The 26,524-nt window shown below is 44.6% G+C and overlaps 1 protein-coding gene across 1 annotated transcript; it reads right to left on the bottom strand.

The window, feature by feature from the left end:
* Window positions 1–17,127: 17,127 nt before the first annotated feature.
* On the bottom strand, window positions 17,128–25,926 carry Psma4 (proteasome 20S subunit alpha 4). Its single transcript, XM_075965866.1, has 9 exons — window positions 25,798–25,926; window positions 24,460–24,485; window positions 24,184–24,226; window positions 23,745–23,907; window positions 21,527–21,604; window positions 20,306–20,394; window positions 18,992–19,122; window positions 18,237–18,360; window positions 17,128–17,531 (listed from the first exon to the last, which is right to left on the bottom strand). Exons 2-9 carry the CDS (start codon window positions 24,460–24,462, stop codon window positions 17,377–17,379), a joined length of 786 nt encoding a protein of 261 aa, XP_075821981.1. The 5' UTR covers window positions 24,463–24,485; window positions 25,798–25,926; the 3' UTR covers window positions 17,128–17,376.
* Window positions 25,927–26,524: the final 598 nt, after the last annotated feature.

Below are 26,524 nucleotides of genomic sequence, written 5' to 3' on the forward strand. Positions count from 1 at the left end.
CACTGTATCTCATTGCTTCTGTTCATAATTGATTAGAAAGCTTCGTTTGGTTGAAGAGATTCAGGCAAATTATCTTTCAACTTCAGTGGCAGAGTGTGCCAGATTTTTCACAGAAAATTATGGAGTTGGCACATCTACAATTCATTATAGGCAGAAATCTCACTCCATGCTTCAGCCTGCATCAGTCTGTTAAAAGTGAGATCTGGTTGAAAGAATCTCAGAGGCAAAATCCATTTAAGACTTTTTCCCTGGGTCCAAGTATAACAAGGGAAATGGAAACAATATTCAAAGGAGTTCATTGGATTAAGCAGGTGGGCGAAGGAGCCAGAAAATAAAAGATGTGCATGGTGCTAATAAGGCAAGTCGCTAAAGAGACCTGCGCAGAAATGGGACGGTGCCTAACCCTACACTGCACATTCACACTTTGAGGAATGTATGGAACTTAAGGCCACATCTACCATTTGTCCTAGCCAGTGTTTGGATGACTTGAAATTGTTGATTCTACTTTTACGGCGAAGGGATTTGGAGACAGGAGTTAGATAACTGCACAATACCTGTCAGTGGTAAAACTGGGATGAAATGGTTGTTAGCTCAGCCACAGGGAGTGTAATTGGAACTTCTGGACCGTGCCAAAGTGTTACATCCACAATGATGAGAAGACAGTTAGCTACATCATCTCTGCAAAATGCCGTTGTCAGGTGAGCAACCGCGCAGCGTGTAATGTCTTGGACACACGAAAACCCAGGCAAATAGTCACAAGACATAATGCATTCGTCTTGGATGGTTTCCCTCCAGCAAGGTGCGCTGATTCTTCACACTTGCCAGGTGTGTGGCTGCCGCTAATTGTTGACAGGCATCTCCACATTGCTAGGAACGCTGGCTGATCAAATGACAATAAAAGCTGCTGTTGTTGCCAAAGCCATCACCAAAGTATTTATCCACCGAATGTCTAGGATTTAGCTAAAGGATATCATACAGCTTATTCTTTTGTTTTGTACTGCTTTGCTTTTATTTATGTCTATGTCTGTGTGTATTTGATTGTGCATATGGATGTCCAAGGAGGCCAAAAAGAGGGAGTTGGGTACCTTGGAGCTGGAGTTATAGGCCGTTGTAAGCTGGGAATGGATTTGGCTGCTGTTGAACTCTAGTCTTCTGGAAGAATAGCAAGTTCTCTTAAGACCTGAGCTTGAATCCCAGAAGCATCATAAAAAGCTGATGTGACTGCATGAGCCCTCCTAGAACTCCAGAACTGTGTGGGATGGAGACAGGGGAATCGCTGAGGCTTTCCGGACCCTAGCCCTAATCTAGGTTCAGTGAGAGACTCTGTCTCAACAGAAAAGGCTATGGGTGATAGAGCAGGACACTGATCTCCTTCTCTGGCTTCTGAAACTCTCAAGCATCCACACACAGATTCACGTGCATATACCCAGAGCCCAGAAAAGACATGAAGTAGAACTTAATAATTATCATATTGACCCAGCTAAGTATGAGGATGTAATAAGTATTTTTAAATATGCAAGAATTTACTGTCAAGGGCTGGAGAGATGGCTCAGTGGTTAAGAGCATTGCCTGCTCTTCCAAAGGTCCTGAGTTCAATTCCCGGCAACCACATGGTGGCTCACAACCATCTGTAATGAGATCTGGTGCCCTCTTCTGGCCTGCAGACACACACACAGGCAGAATATTGTATATATATAACAAATAAATAAATATAAAAAAAAAGAATTTACTGTCAAGCAGCACTACTGGGAGGTACAATTATTACCCCCATTTGTCTTGATTAACTCTTTATCCCTTTGCATGTTCCTCCCATTCAGAAGCCTGTTGGTGTCGGAGGCCATGTGAGGGGACCAACGAGCAGCTCTGGACCTCATAGAACACAGCTGGGCTGTTGGCAAAGCCACACCTGAGTGAGCCTTGAGCAGGCAAAGCCCTGGGGACCTCATGCTGTCGGAGCATAGCTCTGATTGCTACCTTCATGCTCATCATATCCCCATGGGTTGTATGAAAATTCTCAGGGGGGTTTCTAACTCCTCAGTGGGCAGTGTTACTGGTACTTACAATAATAGTGATTGACTTTTTCTGAGCATTGCTGCTGGAGCAGATTAAGGATTCAATCACCACCCTTATAAAGAATTTAGACACATAGAATTGTTAGTGAGGTTAGGTTAAGATGGTTTTGTTAATGACTTTGAAGTAGAAAATGTTGAGAAACCATTTAAAGTTTATAGAGACACACTTTTAATAGTGGGACAAGGGACTCGTTGAGGTCAGGGAACAGAAACAATGGCACCCTGAGGATTGCTGGCTGCTGTAACTTTCTTGTTAGGATGGATTAATGATCAAGGGTGATATTAATTGCCCTCAGCTTCCTGATATAAAAAATAAAATGTTGATAAGTAGGTCTGCACCCTCAGGATTACAATAGAGCTGACTGGTTGTTTTTCATATATAAAAGTTTATATTTGTGACTTTTTTTTATAATATTACCTTTTGAACCCAGGTGTGATGGCACAAGCCTTTAATCCCAGCACTCAGGAGGCAGAGACAGGCAGATCTCTGTGAATTTGAGGCCAGCTTGGTCTACAAAGCGAGTTCCAGGACAACCAGGGCTGTTACACAGAAAAACCCTGTATCAAAAAAAATAAAAAAGAAAAAAATAAAAAAAAGAAAGAAAAGAAAAAAGATTACTTTTGGAGGTAAATAAAAGTGATTGATCATTTCTTTGTAACCACAAAATGCAGTCTGCCAGTAAAATCTGGCTGAAAAAAAAAATCCCTTGATTGCTTACACTCTGTTAATCAAGTTGCTTGGGCAAGAATGTGTGTAGGGCTGGGCAATGGTGGCGCACACCTTTAATCCCAGCACTCGGGAGGCAGAGGCAGGCAGGCGGATCTCTGTGAGTTCGAGACCAGCCTGGTCTACAGAGCTAGTTCCAGGACAGGCTCCAAAGCCACAGAGAAACCCTGTCTCGAAAAAAAAAAAAAAAGAATGTATGTAGGTTCTTGGAGATAGTTTGTTTTTCACCTGTAATACATAAATGCTTATTCATGTAAGGGATATGGAAAACATGTTTTTTACTTGTATTCATTGTAATCATTCACATAAAAATAGATTGTAACCACACTGAAATTTTTATACTGCTTGAAAGATTTTGCTGAGGTATATAAGCTGTAAGGAGAAAAAGTTAGAAGGAAAAATCAAGAAAGATAGAAAGGATACATCTGGATAGAGGGAAGAAAAATAAAGGAGAAGATGAGGGAGAGGCCCTATGTATATTTGTTTCTTCCCTTTTGCTCTTTCCCCAGAAAGTTAAGTTTTGCCTCCTTCACCAGCCCCAGAGTTGTTTCACTCCCTCAGATAGAAGAGTCAAGTTGAGTGATTAGCTTGCCCTCTCCGTGGCTCCCCCCAGCCCCTGCGCTGCTGCAGGCTGGTCCTTATAGCAGCAATACATTGGCTTCAGTAGTCTTCTCTGTTTTCCTAGATAAATGCCACTACAAACATGCTGGGCAGAGCGGTGCATGACGACTGTAACCTTAGCACTCAGGACTGGCTGAGGCAGAGCCATCGTGAGTCCATACTAGCTTAGGTTGCACAGGGAGAAACACACACACACATACACCAAAAGAGACCAGATCAATAATTACCATTCTCAGAAAGACAATGCCTACCTAGATGCACACTCAGGTGTTGATCTTACCTCGGGCTCCAGTGAGCCTGAGTACACTTGAAATCATTAATGTTGAACATCACTTACTGTATCCCAAACTGTTCTTTCCTGTTGGTCTTCCCATTACCACCTAACTGTCACACTCAGAACCTGGGAATCAACCTCTCCCTCCCCTGCTTCACTTACTGAGTTACTCTCAACCTTAAGTGCAGGGGGCAGCACCAGAAACATCTGAGAAACTACATCCTAAATTTTTGCTGTGACTTTTGAGAGAGTCCTGCTGCCTTCGATAACTCTGCATCAATCCCTTTCCCCTGCTCTAAGCTCCAGCCACATTCACTCCTTCTGTGGCCAGAAGAAGCAATCCTGATTCTGCCAGGGGACGTCCACAGACGCTGGGAACTCTGCCTGGACCTTTCTCCTCTTGTTCTTCCTGTTCCCTGCTTTGCCTAATTCCTAGTCCAGCCTCCACCCTGGCATTACCTGCCATCCCTTTAAAGACAAGTCAGCCTGTCTAAGTTGAGTCTTCTGCTCCCTCTGGCTGACTGTCAGTCTCTATCATGCTCCCAAGTTCCATTCTTCACTACTGTGTGAGTCAGACTGCCGTCCTTGTAAGGAAGAAGAAAGAAGGAAGAAGAAAAGAAAGGAGAAAAGGAAGAAAGATGAAAAGGAAGAAGCAAAAAAGAAAGAAGGAAGAAGAGAGGGAGCAAAGGAGGAAGGAAGGAAAGAAGGAAGGAGGGAGGGAGGGAGGGAAGGAAGGAGGGAGGGAAGGAAGGAAGGAAGGAAGAAAGGAAGAAAGGACAACTTGAAAGGAAAAAAGATGTGTTTTGGCTCCCGGGTTTCAGAGGCTTTGGCTATACACGCTGCATTAGGTCTATGTCAGCACATCACACCACAATGGAAGCAGCGCTGGGAGAAAGCTGCTGAGTTCTGATGGCTGCAAGCAAACTGAAAGAGAGGAGGGGGCCAGGAGCCCAGCATCCTCCTCAACAGAATGCCCTCAATTACATAGCTTTCTTTAATCAGTCTCCCTCTCTGAAAAGCACTGTGAGGTAGGGACTAAACTTTCAAGAGTCTTTGGGGGACATTTAGGATTCAAACCGTAAAATCCACATTTGTTACAATTTATAATTCTCTGAGCTCTTGAGTGTCTGATTTCCCCTGATGCCTCCTGATAGGAGCAGCTGTGCCTGCCTTAGTCGCCAGCTCATGCCCAGCATATTGAGCACATGCTGGATGCTCCAAATGTTCATTGGATGAATAAATGAATGCTAATTGGTTGATCCGCTGTTTCAGAGCTGGGGAGCAAGAAGGCTGGGTAGCAATTCCGATCCAGGTGACCTGAGTTCAAAGACTTCACAGTTTGATGAAGTGAACTTGATCTCTCCCCTTAAGACCTGTTAATAATCTTTAACATGGTCCCTTAAAATGTGTTCTATGAAAAATAAAATCTGTAGGGTGTTTAGCACAGCATCCAAGGGTTCAATAGATAGTAGCTATAGTAATTTATGTGACGATTGTTTTCAGATGTGCTTTTACACTTACCAAAATCCTAAGCAAAGGGAATTTGGTGCTTAAGAGTTAAAATAAAATGGAAATGGAATTAAGAGGTCAAAAAATTAAAAATATAAGAAGTCAAAAATAAACATTGTCATATGCAAATGGTATGACCTAATGAGTTGTCTTTTATATTGATGGTATTGTTGGCTTTTCCTCTCTATAACAGGGTCATCTGAGCTAAATTCAGAGCTAAGCAGTGTCCTCAAATCTTTCATTCACTGCTTTCATTACAGCTTGGTGATAAATTCTGCTGTGAACCTCTAAAATGAAAGCCAAACTGAGAAGTTAATTAAAGATAAAAATGGATTCTGTCTACTTTATTGCTGAAAGTAAATGAGTTGTCTCAGATTAGAGAAAAGAAGATCAAGAATTGATAGGATATTAAAATTCAGCTCCTCAAAACAAATGCTGTAGGAAGCAAAGGCGAGGGTTATTTCAATACCACAGTCAAATGTTAGATTCCAAACATTGATTCATGTAGAGATCTTGATTTTATTATATTTATCCTTGGTTTACATGTGTGTTCACACAGCATAGATGGAAGTTAGAGGGCAAATTGTCAGTTCTCTTTCTAATATGTGGGTCCCAGGGGACAAACTTATACTTTTATTAAATTGAAATAACTATATTTAATTATGTTTAATTAAATATAAGTATACTTATATGATTAAATATATAAATTAAATAAATATACTCAAATATATTTTATATATAAACCATCCATAAAACCCAAGTATCCTACTGGAATAATAATCACATAGCATACTGTCATAGATTTGATTGCCATTAGAAAAATAAGTATTAACAAGCAAATGGTAACTCACCTAATAGAACAGTAAGTTATAATGTATCTTGAACAGAAGTCAGCTCTTGCTTACAATGAAGAGACTGGGGAAGTGGCTAAGTGGGTAGAGGTCCCCTGTGCAAGAATGAAGAGCTGAGTTTGGAATTTCTGCCCCACAGAGGAAGCTGTGCGTGGTAGCACAATCTGTAAGTCCTGTCTTGGGCAGGTAGAGACAGGCAGGTCCCTGCAGTAGAGACCCCAGATAGCTGGCCAAATAGTCTAGCCAAAATGTTAAGCTTGAGACATAGAGAGACCATCTGTCAAAAAAGAATTTGGAGAAAGAAAAAGAGAGAGAGGAAAGAGACCTGACATGAACCTCTGGCTGCACTGTGTAATGAGCACACGTGCACATAGATGGCACCCACATAAAACACACACACATGAGTGAAGATGTTATTCCCACATTAGGACAATACAATATTCCAATATTCCAAGTGTTAGGATCCTTTAGATTGGCAGTGATGAACCATGTCATGAAAGAGTTTTTCTTTTAAGATCAGTCTGGTTTCCTGTAGCTAAAGTCTCTCAGCCGATCTGCAGTCACAGTCCTGCGCTGCTTAACCACAAAAAGCTGTTCCCAGGAACGTACTCCTAGGTAATTCCTTTATCATGCGAGCACCATAGAGTGCGCTTTCACAAACGAAGGCAGCCATGACACCTTGACATCATCTTGAGGGATTAATATGTCACATGTGGAGTCCCTTGTTAATGAGGACATTGCTTTACTCTGGGTATGTTGTCTGAGGTTTTCTGTCCTGTCCAGTCCTTGTTCTGCCCGGTTCCTGCAGTAGTTAAGTTCCAAAAGATTCACACAGAGGTCTACATTAACTATAAACGGACTGGCCCATTAGCTCAGGCTTCTTATTAACTCTTATAACTTATATTAGCCCATTATTCTTGACTATGCTAGCCACATGGCTGGATACCTTTTTTCAGCGAGGCAATCACATCCTGCTTCTTCTGTGGTGGGCTCACAACTTCACAAAGAGCTTTTTTCTTCCCAGAATATTCCTGTTCTCATTGACCTGCCTCTACTTCCTGTCTGGTTGTCCCGCCTATACTTCCTGCCTGGCTACTGACTAATCAGTGTTTATTTAAAATATAATTGACAGAATACAATTGTCCCACACCAAGGGTATGAATGGGTTCAGTATTTAAGAACCCAACATTTATTATTATTATTATTATTATTGGATTTTCGAGACAGGGTTTCTCCGTAGCTTTTGGTTCCTGTCCTGGAACTAGCTGGAACTAGACCAGGCTGGCTTCGACTCACAGAGATCCGCCTGCCTCTGCCTCCTGAGTGCTGGGATTAAAGGCGTGTGCTACCACCGCCTCGCTCCAGCATTTATTATTAATAAAGACAATTTATTGCAAATATTTCGGATTAAAAGATGGTTCTCCATCAATGATACTGTTATAAATTTAAACAAAGATATCAGTCTGTTATTTTAATCTGTACAAGATGCCAGTGTAAATATGGAGTCTGTGTAAAGGATAGAATTTAAGTATTCTTACCAAGTGTATACCCTGTCTCTTTCTCCATCTTCTTTTTCTAGAGAGAACATTTATCTATAGCTACTACTATGTATGTGAAAAGTGAATCCAAAGTAGCCATTATACTGCGAGTGTAACTACAGATGTTCCAGTTGTTTGCAGTTGCACACCAGAACTGCCATCTCAGGATGTAACTCATGGAACCAGGCATGTGGGTGCATGCCTGTAATCCTAATGTGTGGTAGGCAAGAAGATTAAGAGCTCAAGGTCGTCCACAGGCTTCAAGATAGCCTGGGTTGCATGAGACCCTGTGCAAAATGAAAGACTGCCTGCAAGGTGACTCAGTGGGTAAGGACACAAGCCTGGGAACCCGAGTGTGATCCCTGGAGCCACACCCATGTGGAAGAAGGAGAGAACTGCGCCCACAAAGCTCTCCTCTGATTTCCACGGGCACACTGGCACACTTGCTCCCACTCCAACAATAATAAACAAAAGTTTTTAAATTAATTTGGTTGCCAGTTTAGTTCCCAGAGTATTCCCATGGTATTGATTTACTTATTTATTTACTTACTGTTTTAGCGTTTATTTATGTTTGTCTGTGTTTGTGTGGGCGTACGGTGCCACCACAGCACATGTGGAGGCCAGAGGGCAACTTTTAAGGAGCAGCTCTCCTTTTCCACCTTGTTCGGAGGCTGGGTCTCTCTTGTTTCTGCAGCCTGTTGCTGGATTTCTGATACATACTGTTGAATCTGGCTTTTTATGTGGGTTTGAGGATTGAACTCGGGCCTAGCCCTTTAAGTTGCTAACCTATCTCCCTGGTCCTAAAATCTGATCTTCAAAAGGCCACAAAAGTTACAATTAAACTTATTTCACTTACATGTGCAATGTGTAAACTATCTGTATCAACTCTCCTTGTTGCTCTCACCAGATACAGAAATGAGCAGCCGCAGGAAAGATTCAGTTAGGTGCATTAGATACAGTCCAGACCGGCGGGGAAAGCATGGCTGCAGGCAGCCCCAACAGCCAGAACCCATCCCTGGGACGGCTCGCCCACTCAGCAGATCAGGAAGCAGCGAAAGCCGAATGCTTATCAGGCTCTCTCCTTTTCTCCATTGTATTTGGCCCCGGCTTCCAGTCTCTGCAATGGTGCCGGCCATATTTAGGGTGAATCCTCCCGCCTTCACTTAAGCCTCTCTGGAAATGCTCGCACAGATGCTCTCAAGAGATGTCTTCTGTGTGGTTATAAATCTGGTCCGGCTGATGACGAAGTTACCATCACATCACACTGTAACTCTTGCAGGGAAGTCAAGATAAGAGACCCAAATGCACCACTTCCGGGACCTGCTTTGAATCTCCTCTCGTCCACTCCTCTAATTGATTTAGCCAGGGTTCCTTTCCTATCTAGCTTCGTTTCCTGTGGAATAGTAATTAACATCAAAAACAAACACTCCCTTGCAAGGTTGGAGTAATGGATGGCATTAATCGTTCCGGTGAATTGATTATCTTTAATCCAATTCAGCCACCTGATCCAACGATCTTAAAATTGGAAATTAGTTGGTAATTCCCAGTCCCACAGCAGCCTCGTGGAAGGCAGGTCCCACCCCCCACCCCCCCGCCGTCTTCTGATAACCTGTCCCATTAATTTGAGGTGTTTCTCATTATTTTTTGAAAAATGACAATTTCTTGAAGTCACCTATAGGAAGAAGGTTATTTTAATATTTATTTTTATTTGGTCTTTTTTTTTAAAGATTTATTTGTTTATTAAGTATACAATGATCTGCCTGCCTGCAGGCCAGAAGAGGGAACCAGATCTCATTATGGATCGTTGTGAGCCACCATGTGGTTGCTGGTAATTGAACTTAGGACCTTTGGAAGAGCAAGCAGTGCTCTTAACCTCTGAGCCATCTCTCCAGCCCCTTATTTGGTCTTCTCAGTTGTTGGTGAAGCAAAATAACAATTGTTTCACACACACACACACACCACACCATAGTCTATATCTATTTATCTATCTAATTCATCCATTTATCTCTCCATCTGTCCATCCATCCCTCCATCTAGCTAGCTAGCTATCCATCTATCTTTCCAATACTCTGTGGGTTGATACATTGGAAAAGACAGCCCTTTCTTGGAGTATTAGGAACTGTTCAGCCTTTACTCTGACTTCTGATAAACCTGAGTTCGCATCTTCACTCTCTCACGTTCTAGCTATTCATTCACTCAATAAACATTTGAGGACTACCCACATGACAAATTCAATGGAGGACACAAAAGCGAACAGAAAATGATCCTGCCTTCATAGGACTATTGCCTAGGGGAAACCAAGCCACGCTGGTGTCCAAATCTGATAAACATTGAGGAAACACACATAACGCACTGAAGGGAGAATAAATAGCCCTTGTGTGGGGTGGGGGTAGGGGCGTCTACTAGAGACTGCAGTTTTTAAAAAGCCTGCCTGACAAGGTGACCTGATCTAGAACTGTAGACGGAAGAAGTGCTGTCCACACAGAATCCAGACGGAGGGAAAGGAAGAAACTTAATAGGAAGAGCAGAGAGGGGAATCCGGTGATGTCCGCTTGCAGGTTCAGGTCAGGATGAAGAGAATGAACTCTAGTTCAAGGACAGTTGGAAGCAGGTAATGGTTCAGGTTTACATGGAAGATTGTGTTATTTGAGGGTCCACACTGCCACTGACTGTAAAGGGCAAAGGCCAGAAAGCCACTTTTGCGGTGGTGCCAATGACTGCAGACTCACAGTTGAGACACAGAGGCTTCTGGGACAGCCTCCCCACCCCCACCAACACACAAAGAAACAGTTTAGACAGGACGCCATTGAAGAGAACTGTTAAAAATTGTGATAAGGAATGCTGAAGTTTAGCTCTCCACACTTGACAGCTTCTGGTGGGGATGGGGAAAGGACTCCAGTTACTTTAAGTGCCTGACCACTGAGAGTTTGACCGTGCTCCAGTGAGAATATGGACAACATGGACTTCTTCTCTTACCCCTTTTTCTTTTTTCTTCTTCTTCTTTTTATTCTTCTTTTGGGGGGAGGTCAGAAGGGTGAGGGTGAGTCTGGGAGGACTGGAAAGTAGGCATGATGGGTGCATTATATGAAATTCCCAAATAACAAATAAAAATATTATGCTGAAAAGAAAGTTGATTATTGTGTTCTTCAGGACTTAGGAGACACATGCCCTTGGATTCTCCCAGCTGTGTGACTGTGAAATTTTCAGAGAATGTTATTACATAAGGTTCTGCCACTGAACTACACCCCCAGCTACACAAGGTTCTTTGGTGCAGAATCAAAGACTTGGCTTCCTCTAGTGCCAGGTATACAGGAACCTGGAGAAGGAGCCTCCTGCCAATGGGAAAGGAAGTGAGAATCCTCTCCAGAGCTGAGAACCACTCAACAACTGTCAAAACTTAGATACTTAAAGAACCAGGCTACTTCCCATTTTTATTGGCTACTTTAGAAACAATAGAGGAACACAAATTCATATTATAAACTGTAACCCTTACATGAGTGTAAGACAGACTAAAATAAACCAAGACAGGGTGAGCATGGTAGTAGATACCGCTAATCCCAGCATTTGGGTGACAGAGGCAGGAGGATCTCTGTGAGTTCAAGGCTGCCTGGTCTACAGAGTGAGTTCCAGGACAGCCAGGGCTATGAAGGGAGACTCTGTCTGGAAAAGTAAATAAATAAATAAATAAAGATAAAACAATAAACCAAGATGGGCCTGTGAGATTGCTCAGCATGTGAAGTTGCTGTCGCAGGAGAGAGGGACTCCCACGAGTTGTCCTCTGAGTGCTGAGTGCCACTGTGGTACATGCACATGTGCCAAACACACACAATGTGAGTTAAAATGCAATAAAAATGTTATTAATACCAACATAAGACTCCAATTCCATTTAGGGATATTCTCCTAAATAAAGGAAATATATGTGCACATAAAAACTTGCACCTGATTTCATGTATATGAAATATCTAGAATAGACATCTGGAGAGACCGACGGTAGATTAGTATTTGCTCAGGGTGGGCAGGGGCGGGGATGATGGCATAAGGTTTCTTCCTGCAGTGAAGAAAACATTCTGAAGTTGGCTATGGTGATGATTATTCAATTCTGTGACTATTCCAAAGGAGACTGAAGTGCACTCTTTTTTTTTTTTTTTTGATTTTTCGAGACAGGGTTTCTCTGTGGCTTTGGAGCCTGTCCTGGAACTAGCTCTTGTAGACCAGGCTGGTCTCGAACTCACAGAGATCCGCCTGCCTCTGCCTCCCGAGTGCTGGGATTAAAGGCGTGCGCCACCACCGCCTGGCTTGAAGTGCACTCTTTTAAAAGTCAGAGCTGCATCTATACAGTGGCCTTGAACTCCAGATGTGGTATAGGATAACCATGAACTTCTGGTACCCCTATCCCCACCTCCCAATGCTGGAATTATAGCCGTGTGCACTACTCTCAATGTTGTTTGGTGCTGGGACTGAACCAAGGGATTTGTTCATGCTTAGCAAACCATCTGAGTTGTATCTCCAGGCTGAGCAAGACATGAAGAACAGTTAGCAAGCCACCCCTCCATGGCCTCTACATTAACTCTTGCCTCCAGGTTCCTGCCTTATCTGAGCTCCTGTCCTGATTTTCTTTGATGACAGTGACCTGGAAGTGCAAGATGAATAAACCCTTTCTTCCCCTTACTTTTTGGTCATGGTGTTTCATCATTGCAATAGAAACCCTAACTAAGAGCCAGGCAGTGGTGGCGCACGCCTTTAATCCCAGCACTCAGGAGGCAGAGGCAGGCGGATCTCTGGGAGTTCGAGACCAGCCTGGTCTACAAGAGCTAGTTCCAGGACAGGCTCCAAAACCACAGAGAAACCCTGTCTTGAAAAACAAAAAAAACCAACAACAACAACAAAAAAGAAACCCTAACTAAGGCAACATGTATGTCAAAAAAAATAATAATAATTAAGAAAAAACAACTTCAAATGATTGACAGTGTTGCCTATACAAACAAAAACCACTTCAGTATGTCGGCATATAAAACTAAAATGCAAAAACTAAAGTAGGGAAATACTTGTAACACAGATGGCAAAGGGGTCCTTAAAAGAGCCTGGAAATGGCGCTCACAGCCGGCATGATAGAAAGATTAGTACAGTCCTGCACAGGGCTGGCATGCACATCCATCAAGCCTTACATACTTCCGTAAGGGAAATGTGCTCCGTATTCACAATGGATCTTTCTCAGCCATAAAGGAAAATGAAATCAAGACATATGCAGGAAAATGGATGGAATGGAACTGGAGAGTATCAGGTTAAACAAATTAAGCCAGACCCAGAACAATACCTTCAGTATTTTTCTCATATGTAGAATCTAGATTTAGGTGTATGTATGCCATTCCTGAGACTGCAAACTAAGAGCTGGGGTCTCTTTATCACCCTCCACATGTACCCCGATACCAAGAATTAACCAGAAATGTACTTGTTCAATAATTTAGTTTCCCCCACTGTGAGAGCTTTCTTTAAAGATTTATTTTTTAAGTGGATATGTGCCTGAGTGTATTATGTGAACCCTGTGTATGCTGTGGCCACAGAAACCAGGAATCAGCTTTCATGGAATTAGTTATGGGCAGCTATAAGTCACCCGAGTGGGTACTGGGAATTGAACCTGGGTTCTCTGCAAGAGCAACAAGTGCTCTTAACCATTGAGCCATCACCTCTCCAGACCAAGGGGATTTTTAGCTCTTGCTCTTTCTTGTTTTTTCCTGCTAAAATAAATGCTTTCATGGAACTTTCAAAGTGCTAGACTAGAAATTCCAGATTTATTTCTGATGAAGAAAAACACCAGAAGTGGAATTATACACAGGAGCATACAATTTGCCACCACATCGCTATTTTTAAAAGCATGATCTCAAACTCTCTAAAGTGAAATCAAGAGTTTTGATTTTAAAGTTTGATTCATAATTTAAACCTGAGCTGTCTTTGGGTTCCTAATCGTTTCTGTCAGAGGGCTGCTGTGTTGGAGGTGCCCCGTGAGAACCATCCAGTTCTGCCCATATGAGAATTAAATAATTGCTATTGGTGAAGGGTGCCTGTTAGGACGGGGGCAGCTAAGGCTACAATTGGGATGCATCAGGCAACCCTCTAGAACCAGAAAGCCCTGCAACTGGGATAAAAATATGCCATAGAGCAGCTGAAAGGAGGCTGGGTGAGATACGCTAATCCCAAAGCAGGGGAAAGCATCTCTGTTACAGCCTGGGCTGCCCCCACCACCCTTGGCTTCCCAGTATAAAGCTGTCAAGAGAGTCTTCCCCAAACTCGGCAGATGCGTTCCTAAGGTGGTGGCAAGTGCCCTGGGCTCTCTTATATACTGGTCTATGAGGTGTCCTAACTTCTGGGATGTGGTAGGGGTTTGTCACAACATGGAAAACCCACTGGTCCTTCTAACCTAAGTAGGAAAGGGTTTTTCAGAATTTTACATAGCATATCAAGAAGGGGCACTATTTATCCATTCATCGGTGTTTATTTGTTGCTTTGAATGTGCCAGTTCCTGTTTATGGAACTAGGATATGGCTACTGAAAGAAAACGAAGTCCTTTCTCTAGAGATGTATCCGGGAGATGGACAGCAAATGTGACCACAGCTGGTGAAGAGCGCTGTGGAGAAAGCACGGCAGGGCAGGTGGCTCTTCCAGAGGCACCGAGTGAGAAGGGAGCAGACAGAGGTAACAGGGGCGGGGGTGTGGGGGTTCCAAGGCAGAACTGGCAAATGTATGAGCCGTGAGATAAGGACCAAGGACCGCCAGATCATTCGGATGAACTGGAGAGGGGAACACAGGCGGAAAAGGCAGCAGAGGGCCAGAGTACAGGGTGCTCTCATGGGCCAGTGTAGAGAACTGGACTTTTACAGAGGCAGTTGATTATGGGGAAAGAAAACCAGTTCAGGCTGCCGCAACCCAAATGAGAGATCATTCCTGATCCCTACAGTGCTAACTGGCTGGACTCTGAGCACAAGCTGGAGATACAGCCAAGACAGTTTTTGGACTCACTTTTCTACCCAGTCCAACTTTCAAGTTTAACAAGACAGAAGAAACAGGATCGTTTAAGGATAGACAGCCAGTCCTATCAAGATTTGGGGGACTGTCTACTTACAAATATGTACTTATGACCCCAGTATCCTGGCTAGTTTTACATCAATTTGACACAAGCTAGTCACTGGAAAGAGGGAAACTTTCAAATAGGAAAAAAAAATGCTACCATAAAATCAGGCTATATAAGCAAGTCGTTGGGCATTTTCTCAGTGATTGATGTGGGTGGGACCAGCCCATTGTGGGTCATGGTATCCTGGATTGCTGGTCCTGAGTTCTGCAAGAAAATCAGGCTGAGTAAACCATGGGGAACAAGTCAGTAAGCAGCACCCCTTCATGGCCTCTGCCTCAGCTGCTGCCCCCGGGTTCCTGCCCTGACTTCCCTCAGTGATGGACTATTGCCTGAAAGTGGACAATGAAATAAACCCTTTCCTCCCCAAGCTGCTTTTGGTCATGGTGTTTCATCATCAAAATAGAACCCTGACTGAGACGCAGTGCTTCCCCTGCAGTTTGTGTAGCCTGTTTTGAGTAGTTTGAGGAGTATGTTCCTAGCGGAGGGCCACAAGGTGACCCTTGACCTTCTCACATCAGCTCTACTGATGCTGAGCCTACTAACCATCTTGCATCACGTTTTCATGCATAAGTGATTTTTGGTTGAAAATGACCTTCAGACACAGCGCTTGCTCATCTGCTAAGCGCAAGAAGACTATGATGTACCTTGAGAAAAAACATTTATCCCTAATGCTGTTGGTTGGGCCTTTTACAACTGTGTATAGTGCACACACCTGCTATTATCTCAGCACTTAGAAAACTGAAGAAAGATGGCTGTGAGTTCCAGGCCAGCCCGGGCTACAAAGACACAAAGACACATATGTCACATGCACATACACGCACCAAAAAAGGTGTCTCTTAAGTAGAAACGTGTATAAAACAGGTATGAACAGATAAACACTATATATAGTTGATCTTAGCTAACAGGCTCCAAAGTGATAATTAGCTGTATGAACAATACAGTAAATGTTTCAGAAAAGTCATTATTAAGACATCTCGAGGACTGGACAGACGGCTTAGCTGTTAAGACAGTGTAACTGCTCTTGCAGAGGAATGGAGTTCAGTTCCCAGCATTCACGTGAGGCAGCTTGCAACAACCTGTAACTCCAGCTCAGGGGATCTTGGATGCCTGGCCTCTGTCCGCTCACACACACGTAGATATATATAAATTATTAAAAATAAACTAACACACATCCTGCAAGAAACTGCTATTTCCAATGTACTTTGGAGATTTAAAACTGGGATCCTGTTGGGTGGTGCACATCTTTAATCCTAGCACTTGGGAGGCAGAGGCAGGTGATTTCTGAGTCGAGGACAGCCTGGTTTATAGATCTAGTTCCAGGATAGCCAGGGATACACAGAGAAACCCTGCCTCAAAAAAAAAAAAAAAAAAAAAAAAACCAAAACACTGGACCTTGTATTTGACAGACACTAGCTAATGAAATCAGTTCTCATTCTGCCGTCATGGAATACCCCAGGTTTTTAAAGCCATGCCTATGTCTGGATCCCCTGGAGCTAAGGGGCATGGAGTTCAGCTTGTGCCCAAGTTTGAAAAGCCAATCAGGTGATCCTAGTGTGCCAAACTTACCTCTCCAACTTTAACAAGCGTAAGAATCCCAATCTACGGCTTGTCAAACCAGGTGAGGAATGCATCTTTGTGCTCAACTGTGAGTTCACCATGCCCAAGACTCTAGGTCCAGTGCCCTAGGGTGGAGGTGGATGCAAGTGCAAGGACACAGGATGGGACTGGGTTTCAACTGCAGAGACTTAAAGTCAGGTTCTACTCCTGTGATTCTATTCCTGCTGGGAGTCCATGAACCACATTTTAACAACTGCACTCCACTCCTTCTGCCAAGCCACAGAAGAGCGGACAGAATGAGCTAAACCTAGCAAGCGCGCTCCCTCCGGCCTCACTGGAGCTGCTCTTCCTTGTTGGTCCCACTTCTCAGGCTGCCACTCCTCCCAGGCTATCTTCGATGAGGCTGGGGCTGCTGACTGTGGGCAGCCTCAGTTCCAGTGTCAGGACTCAGTATTCCTTACAGACATGCAGATATACCCTAAGGTGCTGTTTAGTCTAACTGTTCAGTCTCAAACCAGTCCCTGGAGACAGCAGGTAGCCTGCCCACTTTGTAAAATCCGGGTAAGTCATAGTATACATACTTCATCACTCTAGCAACCCTGGTGTTCTTCTGTTTACTCATTTTTATCATATGTGTCTGCATGTGGGTGGGCTATGCGTGAGTGCAGACACCAGGGGCACTGCATTCCCCGGCAGATGAAGTTGTGGCTGTGACCCACCAATATGGGTGCAGTGAATTGAATTTAGGTCCTCTGCAAGAGTAGTGTGTGCACTCTTAATTGCTGAGCTATCTCTCTGGCCAACTGCGGTATCTTCAACAATTATTGCTACAGAGAAATTTTTCCTTCACCATAACCAATCTTTCTAAATTTTATTCCAAAAAATTATGTGTTAAGATTAAGATGTCTATAAAGATGTCCATCATTACAATAAAGATCCAACTGGACAGATACGACAAGGACCCAATTCAGTATGTAATGTCCTATTTCCCCGATGGGCAAGTTAAAGAAGAAATAACAAAAAACCTTTCCAGGGTGGAAGGCCAGGACCATGCCTAACTGAATTGGTGCCTCTAAGGAGTTATAAAATCCGTGACTTTGTTTATTTATCCTTTTCTTTCTGTTCTTTTTCCTTCTTCTCCCGCTCAGCTTTAGCTTCTTCCTCCTCGTGTTTTTTGATCAACTGTTCTACTTCCTTCTGCTTGAGGACTCTGATCACGGTCTTTCCACTCTCTCTTGTTAGTGTGGCGATTTCCACTAAAAACACAAACACACACTTGTGTCAGAGGCAGAATGGCTTACTCTCTCTTTACCTGCATCTTGACCTTTTTCTTACTCTCCCATGTTTTATACTTTTAACGATACACTCACATTTTTACAGGAAGAGAATACCTTTGATCCTGTGATACCCTGATTACCATTTTTACCTAAGGATCTTTTCTTCCCCCAGTAACTTTCTCAGCAAACATCTGTGTTACCCAGTAAGGCCAGGTCAGAAGTTGTTCTGACCCACAAGCTGAGCTGACCAGAAGGAACAAGCCAGAATATCCAAACAATACAACACTATTTTTAATTAACTTTCCTAATTTCTTTTTAAAACAATGACCCAAAAAGCAGTTTCCATCAGGCATGGATGCACACCTGTAATCCCAGCACTCTGGAAGCACAGGCAGGGATCACTGCTAGCTTGATACCAGCTTTGGTCTAACAGTGAGGCCAAGGCCAGCCAGAAGCACAGGATCTCCAAAACAGGAATTACATTCAGGCTCAAATCCTTAAGTCTGCCCTATGACAGTGGCTCTACAATTCATCAAGGCTAATCTTAGTCATTTAACAGCATGGAGTCTCCAGTATCCCCTAAGGTGACTGCTCCAATAAACTAAAACTCATTAAAGACCTAAGGCTGTAGCTACTCAATGAATCCCCTCACTCAGTTAGACAAATCAGGAGGACTGGGCTTACCTTTCTCAGCTGACAGTTTACTAACATCCATGGTCTTATTTAGCACCTTGATAGCGAGAGCAAGTGCCGACTTCAGAGTCATCTCTCCTTCTTTGTAGTCTTGTTTCAACATTGACACGGCTGCCTACAAAAAAAACAAAGAATCAACACAGAGAGTTTCCTTCAAATTTCTGCATTTAGGGGAGAGTACGACGGACTGGCCTAACACATCAACTGCCTAAATTCATATCAGCTTTGTAACCGGTACAAACAATGTTGACAGTGGGAAGGGTAACATGGACAGGGAAGGGACCAGGGTGACCAGTGTTCTGAAGGCCTTGAACCTGTGACCTCCACCGAAAGAGTTCAGAGGTGAGCAGGACGGTGGTAATGCACACCTTTAATCCTAGCTCTTGGGAGGCAGAGGCAGGTACAACTTTGAGCTCCAAGCCAGCCTGGTCTACAGAACAAGTTCTAGGACAGGTTCCAAAGCTACACAGAGAAACCCTGTCTCTTAATGGGGAACAAACAAACAAACAACACAGGGTTCAGATGTGAATTAACACATAAGAAAAAAGTTCTTACAACTTATAATTGAAAACTATCACTTAGCTATAAATATCATCAACAAACTACAGCATATAGCACACACTGAGACCACACTGAGGCCGCGCTGACACTGGTGTTAAATGCTGTTAGACACTCTTGCACTAAATGCTACTCCAACAGCACAGACCTTAGCCTTCCCTGCATGTCAGCATCACAAAGATACTCACCGCACTGTTGTTCCCGATACACGTGGCTTTCCATCCCCCGTAATTTCCACTTGGGTCACTCTGATAGAGCTGAAAGCCATAGTGTTTATCCCAGCCAATGTACAGTAGAGAAACACCAAAGGGACGCTTTCCTTTAACAAAGAAAAAAATCAATAATCTCAATTTTAAAACCCAACCACCTCAATTTAGAGCTGCCCATGGATGCGGCCCAAGCCTGTCTGTGGAGTTAGGCAAGCATAAATTGCTTTTGTGTTCTGGCCACCACAGATAAGCTTAGTCACAAATGCCACTTGTTTCCAGGAGCTGGACTCCGGCTAGGGGGGAAATGAGGAAACTGAAGCCCCCCACCCCCGTGCAGAATTTCATTATGTAAAAATAATCGGTTTCCAGACTTGAAAAGGCTACTCTGGCCACGAAGCATCCTGTTGTGGCATATGGAAGCATATTTTCATGAACAGGCGGTATCTGCACCCCAGGGTTCAGGAGGCTGTGGCAGAAGGATGCAGAGAGCTCCAGGTGAGTCTAGGCTACACTGTGTGAATGTCTCACAAACAAAACATGTAGAGAGTAAGAGACTTCAGAGTGCTTATCCCTAAGCTGGGCATTGTCAACACCTAGTGATTGCGGAAGGGACAAAGATATTGTAAGAGCCAGAGGTGGCAGATGACAGGACAATGTTTTCCAGATACAACAGGGAATTCACAAACGAGCTCGCAGTAGTTGTGACAACATGCTCAAGACCCATGCACATGGGAGGAGGGTTAGGGGGGTGGGAGGGACACCAAAGGAGGAGGGATACGGGGGGGGGGGCAGGAGGGAAGGGATGGGGATCCGGATACTGAGGGGAGGAGGGATACCGAGGGAGGTGGGCATGATGTCCCACCTCCAGCTGATGAGTTTCTAGAATTGGCAGCTGCTGGGAGAGGAAGTCATTTTCTTTACAGGTGTGGCCCTTGCTAAAGTGACAATGCTATAGAGCAGGTCCCACACCCAGAGCGTTTGTTTAGCACAAACTGGACTGCAGGATTTAAAAGAGGAAAGTGGCAGGGAAAAAAGAACATAAAGTCAGGCAGGTTGGCAGGTGGGGGAGAGATTTGGAAGGAAATGGTGGGTATATATTATCAAAATTCACTGTATGGAATTCTCAGAGAATAAAAATATATTTTTAAAAATATATTTTAAAACCCCCAAAAGAAACCCAACAAAGCCAAAATATCAACCTCAAAAAACCTTAACACAGAACAAAACAAAGCAAAAGTTTATTCCTTATAGAATGTTTTAAGTTTTCAGAGTATTCCCAAAGAAACTCAGTACCTCCAAACTGTGTATAAGCCTGTTTGATATCGCACAATGCTGTAACCAACTGCTCACACGGAATTGGCTCCTGGTACTGTAATAAATACCTATGGTAAAGAGAATGACATATTAACAGGCTTCTCGAAAATATATACAATGCAAGGAAATGCCCTCTGGGGGGAGAACATATATATGTGTTGTAATAAGAGCGGTGGGGCTGCGACCCGCCATCCGGCTAGCTTTACCCAGAGTAATTACACGGAAACTGTATTCTTTTAAGCACTGCCTGGCCCATTAGTTCTAGCCTCTTATTGGCTCTTTTATATTGATCTAACCCATTTTTAATATTCTGTGTAGCACCACGAGCTGGCTTACCAGGAAAGATCTTAACCTGTGTCTTTCTGGAGTGGGAGAATTATGGCGACTCCTTACTAGGCTTTTTTCTCCCAGCATTTTGTTCTGTCTACTCTGCCTACCTAATTTTCTGTCCTATTAAAGGGCCAAGGCAGTCTCTTTATTTAACCAATGAAATTAACACATTGGTTAAAAAAATAAAGAAACTGCTTGGCCCTCATAGGTTAGAACAGAGGTGGGTGGAGTAAACAGAACAAAATGCTAGGAGAAAGAGAAAGTGAGGTAAGACGCCTCAGACAGATCTCCCGGGCGTAGGCTAAAATCTTCCCGGTAAGCGCACCTTGGGGTGCTACACACATTATTAAAAATGGGCTAGTCCAGGTATGAGAGTTGACCGAGAAGAGGCTAGATATAATGGACCAAGCAATGTTTAAAAGAATACAGTTTGTGTGTTGTTATTTCGGGGCATAAGCTAGCCAGGTGACCAGGAGCTGGGGCGACAGGAACACAGCCTGCAGCTCTCACAACATATATGGGGTAAATGTAGCAGTGACTTATATTCTGAAGAGGACAGAGGGAGAAAAATACTAGTATTCTCATGTGTACCAGTATTTTATAATTTTATAAGTTTGTTTGATTAGGAAGAATACACTTTTCAATTAATGGACACCCCCCACACACAGGGTATCTCTCTCTGTATAGCTCTGATCATCCTGGAACTCACTCTGTAGAGCAGGCTGGCCTTGAACTCAGAGATCCGCCTGCCTCTGCAGGGATTAAGGTGTGCACCACCGCCGCCTGGCCAATTAGGGGGTTTTCTAAACAACTTTAAACCCTTCCTTGGAGCCACGGGACGTGCTGGGTGTCCCACTACTCCATCCGTACCTTTGAGCAATGAGCCTTAGTTCATTAGTCAGGACGTTAGCATCAGATGTGATGCCTGCCACACTGCAAGCCATGTCCCTTGAAGGAAAAAAAAAAGACCAATGTAAGAGGAAAGATGCTTGCTAGGGCATTTCTGAGTGTTAAGAAGTACCTAGATCTATGAAGGATTCCCCAACTTTCCTTACAGGACCAGCCTCAGGGAAAAGGCTAGAAGATCATGATCTTGAGAGATGTTTAGCTAATGTCATTCAGCACAAATGATAAACAAACGCAGTCTCAGTTCTTCAGCAGACACATTTATTATTGCCCTCGGGGAGCAGGCAAGAGAAGGAACACTAAGTAGCTAAAGCAAGGGCGCCCAAGAAAAGGCTATGTTGAGTGGACAGACCACTCCACTGGGGTGTAACTCTCACTGCCTGGCCTGACAGGTGTGAGGGGAAGAGACACAGGGTGGGGGTTCACGGGCTGTCTAGGCATGCACTCCCTTTTCTGCCAGTTCCCAAAGCTTTTCCTGGGTCTCCAGTCTAGCTACCTGCTGGGACTATGCCTCAACAAGTGCTCCAGTCACTGAGTAGGGCCTAAAGTGACTGTGGGGGAAGGACACTGTGTCAAGTGAGTGTGCCAAAGGCCCGTGAGAGCACAAGGCCCATGCAGGAGTGTCTTTCTGGTGCTATGTAACCTGGCACAGAACCCAACTGCCTTCTAAGTACCTATACCTTTCCTCTTAGACAAAAGTAGACCCCAGCCTTAATCAGAGAAGCCTCAGCTTAAGTGCTGGTAAGTGCATATCATGGATGTCTATGACGCTGGGGATAAGTGACAGTTGTGGGACAGCCCTAAAGAAGTCGCTTACACCACTGCCTCTCTAAGGCTTTCAGACAAGGCCTGTGGGAAAGGGGCTGGGAAGACAAAGAGTGGGCTGTAGACTACACTAAAACCATCAGTTCACAGCTGCTTTGGGCACAGGCAAGACCGGATGCTGTGGGATATCTGTACACTGTGTGAAGATGAATACAGGACTGGTGTAATACAAAGCTGAACGGCCGATAGCTAGGCAGGAGGTACAGGCAGGATTTCCTAGGAGACACCAACAGAGACAGAGAGGAAACAAGAGGGACAAGATGGAAGAGAGGTAACACCATGTGACAGAATGCAGATTAATATAAATGGGTTAATTTAAGTTATAAGAGCTAGTTAGGAACAGGCCTATAGGCTATAGGCTGAGCTTTCATAATTAATACGACGTCTTCGTGTCATTATTTGGGAGCTGGCTACCAGGACAGAAAAAGACTTGCCATAATCCTACCAATAATCAGTCGAGAAGGGGCTCATAGGATCCTGTCTTTATACTGCAACTCTTAGCTGCTGACAGATTCTGACAAAGGAAGGATCACTGTCCTTGGTTATGTGCCAACTGCTAAGCCCACCGGCCTCCAATAGCTTTCAGCCCACGGTTACACAGATGGCCCTGGGAATGTCAGTCAATCTGTAAACAGACTAAACGTAAGAAAGATTTGTGGGGAGGGAGAAGGAAGACGGGGAGGGTAGGGATAGGATGTGAAAAGGGTCAGAATGTACGGTATACACCCCACAAGGCAAAGTCTCTATGAAGCACGGCCAATCCTCCACGAAAAACAAAGTCCCAAGTACTCAACCTGAACAGAAACTAGATGTACTATGTGGCTGACTGTGCCCGGATCTCCAAATCCCAGTTCTTTGGTAAAGAGTCAATATAATTCTCCAGGATCTCTACTGTCATTCTAAGCAATACCACTAGGGCTTGCTTTATGCTAGGCACTGTGTGAGTTTATTTCGCTCATTTATTTTGTTTCTTTAGATTTCTATAACCACTCTGAGTCCCCAAGAAGTCAAATAATTGGTACAACATCACACCTTGTATTGATGGACGTTGAATTGTAAACCGAATCTGTGTGACCAGTAAGTACATACTTTTATCACTGCACAATGCCTTTTTGCACTGTTTAGCTTTGCACTCGAAGTGAATTACACACATACTGAACATACTGAGACATAATACAATAAATGGGCTTCGAGGAGGTTTCAAGCAAAATAAAGCAAATACACATTTTCACAAGAAAAGAATTAATCTACTCCCTTCAGTTCTACCATCTCACACAGAAGACTCCTTTCCAGACATACCAATCCCACTTGGGCTGGGAAGTGAAATAGTGCAAACTCTCCCCCAAGATCCACTTACTCATTAAGTTTGTAGATTTTTTCAGAAAAAAAGACTTCGTCCAGAAGCTTGTGGATGTTGCGCCGCTCTGCGGCAAGCAGGACTCCATCATTGGCTAAGATCCCCAAACAGGTGCCCGCGTGTCCGATAGCTTCCATGGCATACTCCACCTGGTATAACCGACCTGCAAAACAGCGAGACCCAGCGTCCCTCTGTGTTCCTACAGTGCTGAGTCAGAGAATCCAGCAGAATCCAGCAGACACTAGCGGGGCACAGTCACAGCCTTAGTTTCACTACTCAACCTAGGGACAACAGCTATTTCAAAGTACAAGAAGAATGAGCCTAACACCAAAAGACACACGTGTAGCTCCCCCTCTCCCCCGCTAAAAGTATAATACTTAAAAAAAAAAAAAAGCTAAACAAAAACTTTCTTTGAAGCAAGTTAAATTTTCTAATTTACCTTCTGGAGAAAATATTGTGGTCCTGGAGTCATATCTTCGAGACTGCAAAGGAAAAACAGAGCGATGATGCCTGTCACTGCAGTCAGTCGGCTTCTGGAAGCCCACAAACCTACAGCTGTGTCCCGGTGCTGAGTTCAGGGGAGGAAGCCACCATTCCACCCCACCCCACCCCACCTCCACCTGCTTCTGCTTCACTTCTCCTGTCAGTCTCTTGGCTGCAAACAAGCCGTAGCATTCAACAGGCACGAATTAAACGAAACGTGTCATGAACTCACCATGGCTTCTGAACTTTATGTAACTCCTGTGAAAAGAAAATAGGATCATTAAAAAAAATCATAATTTAAGAAGTATCTTCTAGCCAGGCACACGCCTTTAATCCCAGCACTTGGGAGGCAGAGGCAGGGGGATCTCTGTGAGTTCAAGGCCAGCCTAGTAGACAAGAGCTAGTTCCAGGACAGGATCCAAGGCTACCCAGAGAAACCGGGTCTCAAAAAGCGAAAAGTGTCTTCTACCTTTTAAATAGTTTGCTCCACACCCTCATTCAGCTAACACTATGCATCAGACAGCCATAGGGAACTATACTGGATGCTGAAGGTGAAAGCCAAGTCTGTCTTAAGAACTCAAATCGAGAGGCCAGAGGAGAGGGACACAGCGGAAGAGGCGCCGAGGGTGGGGTGGGAAGAAGGGATGGACAGCAAGTAAGTTTTTGTGAAACAAAAATCAAGAATGAGAGTGAACCACAGATGGGAGAGACAAAAGTAAGTAGAAAAGCCTCAAGTCGAAGGAAAATTGGCAAAGGGTGAAGGGAAGGACATTCTAAGTAGAGCGGGATGAGAAAGGTTAATGAAGTGGAAGTGAGCGGATAAGAGACAAGACAAATTGCCTAAGCCTGATATGGCCCTAAATTTCAGGGTGTAGGGGCAGGTGGTAAACCTGGGCCTCATATCTTCGAAATACAGCAATGGAAGCTCTGCCTTTGTGGAAAAATGGCACCCTGAGTTCAGTTCCTATACTGCCAAATAATGGGAAACCAGGAATCGTGGCTGAAAAGTTAGACAGACATCTGAAGGGTCTGGGTGCTCAGGTGAAAACTTAATCTCTTAATTCCTGACGGCTCCGTCGAATGATTGGGCGCAAGGACCCAAGAACTGACATTTTAGGAAAGTCATCGGCAAGCTAACCTGCCAGGAGTCGATTCCAACGTGTAGGAGAAACAGAAAGGTGGCCCCGAGCACAGCAGCCAGGCCACGCCGGGTTTCGATTAGGCTGCGAACACAGCTCTACGTCCACGCCCCGCGCCGGCGCCACAAGCGTTGGACTTTCCCCGCCGCTCCACTTTCCCGAAGGGACTCGCAGGGCCGCCCCACCCCTCGCACCGACACGGGGGGTCCCAGAGCCCGGGCCCGCCGTCCAGACCGCGCGGGGATGCCCGACGGCGGCCGGCGGGGTCCAGTCCCTGGCAGGCCGGTCACCGAGGAGGCGGGTGCAAAGTCATCGTGCCCACGGCTCCTCGGTGGCGGCCGCCCCCGCCTGGGCCGTCGTCTCCACGCAGATAGCCCCCGCCCAGGACACAGCGACCACGCTTCCGCGGGCCGTAGGGGACCGAACCTCACCGGAGGAAGACAGTGAGGGGTGCAGATCGGCGTCGCTTTACTCAGCTGGAGAACCAACCCGGATGGCCAAGCATCCGCGGCGAATATGGCTCCCGAGCATGCGCAGAACTGCCAGGGGGCGGGGCGGCGAGGACGCGGAAGTCCTCCTGGTGGCGGGGCGGAGACAGGCTGCCCCCACGTGGACATTGGAGGAGAACAGCCTTGTCTTAGGCTGGGGTCGGAGTTAGAGGTGGATTGGAGGGAGGAGGGAAGAGCATAGTCTGCGGAAAGTGGAACCAAGTTCGTCGTACACTTTGCTACACTTTGCGCTCCACTTTCTGTTTCTCTTCCGGACCATCCTAACGAAGCCCAGCGTAGCAACTATAGACAGAACCGAATCACTTGCTATTCCAACCTTGCCCCTTAACAGCTTTTCCTTCATCCTACCCTGAAGCCTCATTTTCTCCTCTCTCTGATCCAGCTCTTTCATTGGGAGAATTTCTCTTCATCCATCCCGCCTTTCTTACGTGGTTTCTGTGCTCATGTTGGGGTTGACTGTGCCTGGTTTAATATTGAAGTCATCTCAGCCCACTGGACAGGGCTTTATCCTCTGTGTAGGGTGCAAAATGATTTGGATCTGTTTTTGTTGTTGTTTGTTTTGTTTTTAAAGGGGGGAAGCTTAGAAATTAGTGGCATGTAGTCTGGGCCTGGCCAGTACTCAGCAGGCAGAGGTAGCAAGTTCAGGGCC

This window comes from Microtus pennsylvanicus, chromosome 3 (genome assembly GCF_037038515.1).
Source record: "Microtus pennsylvanicus isolate mMicPen1 chromosome 3, mMicPen1.hap1, whole genome shotgun sequence".
In the NCBI taxonomy this organism is placed as follows: Eukaryota; Metazoa; Chordata; class Mammalia; order Rodentia; family Cricetidae; genus Microtus; species Microtus pennsylvanicus.

Excerpts from the sequence above, each read along its gene's own strand:
- Psma4 (XM_075965866.1), bottom strand. Across the intron at positions 21,605-23,744 it reads AAAATCTACAAACTTAATGA|GGACATGGCTTGCAGTGTGG; the intron begins GTAAGTGGATCT and ends TTTTCCTTCAAG. Across the intron at positions 19,123-20,305 it reads GGCTTATACACAGTTTGGAG|GAAAGCGTCCCTTTGGTGTT; the intron begins GTACTGAGTTTC and ends TCTTTGTTAAAG.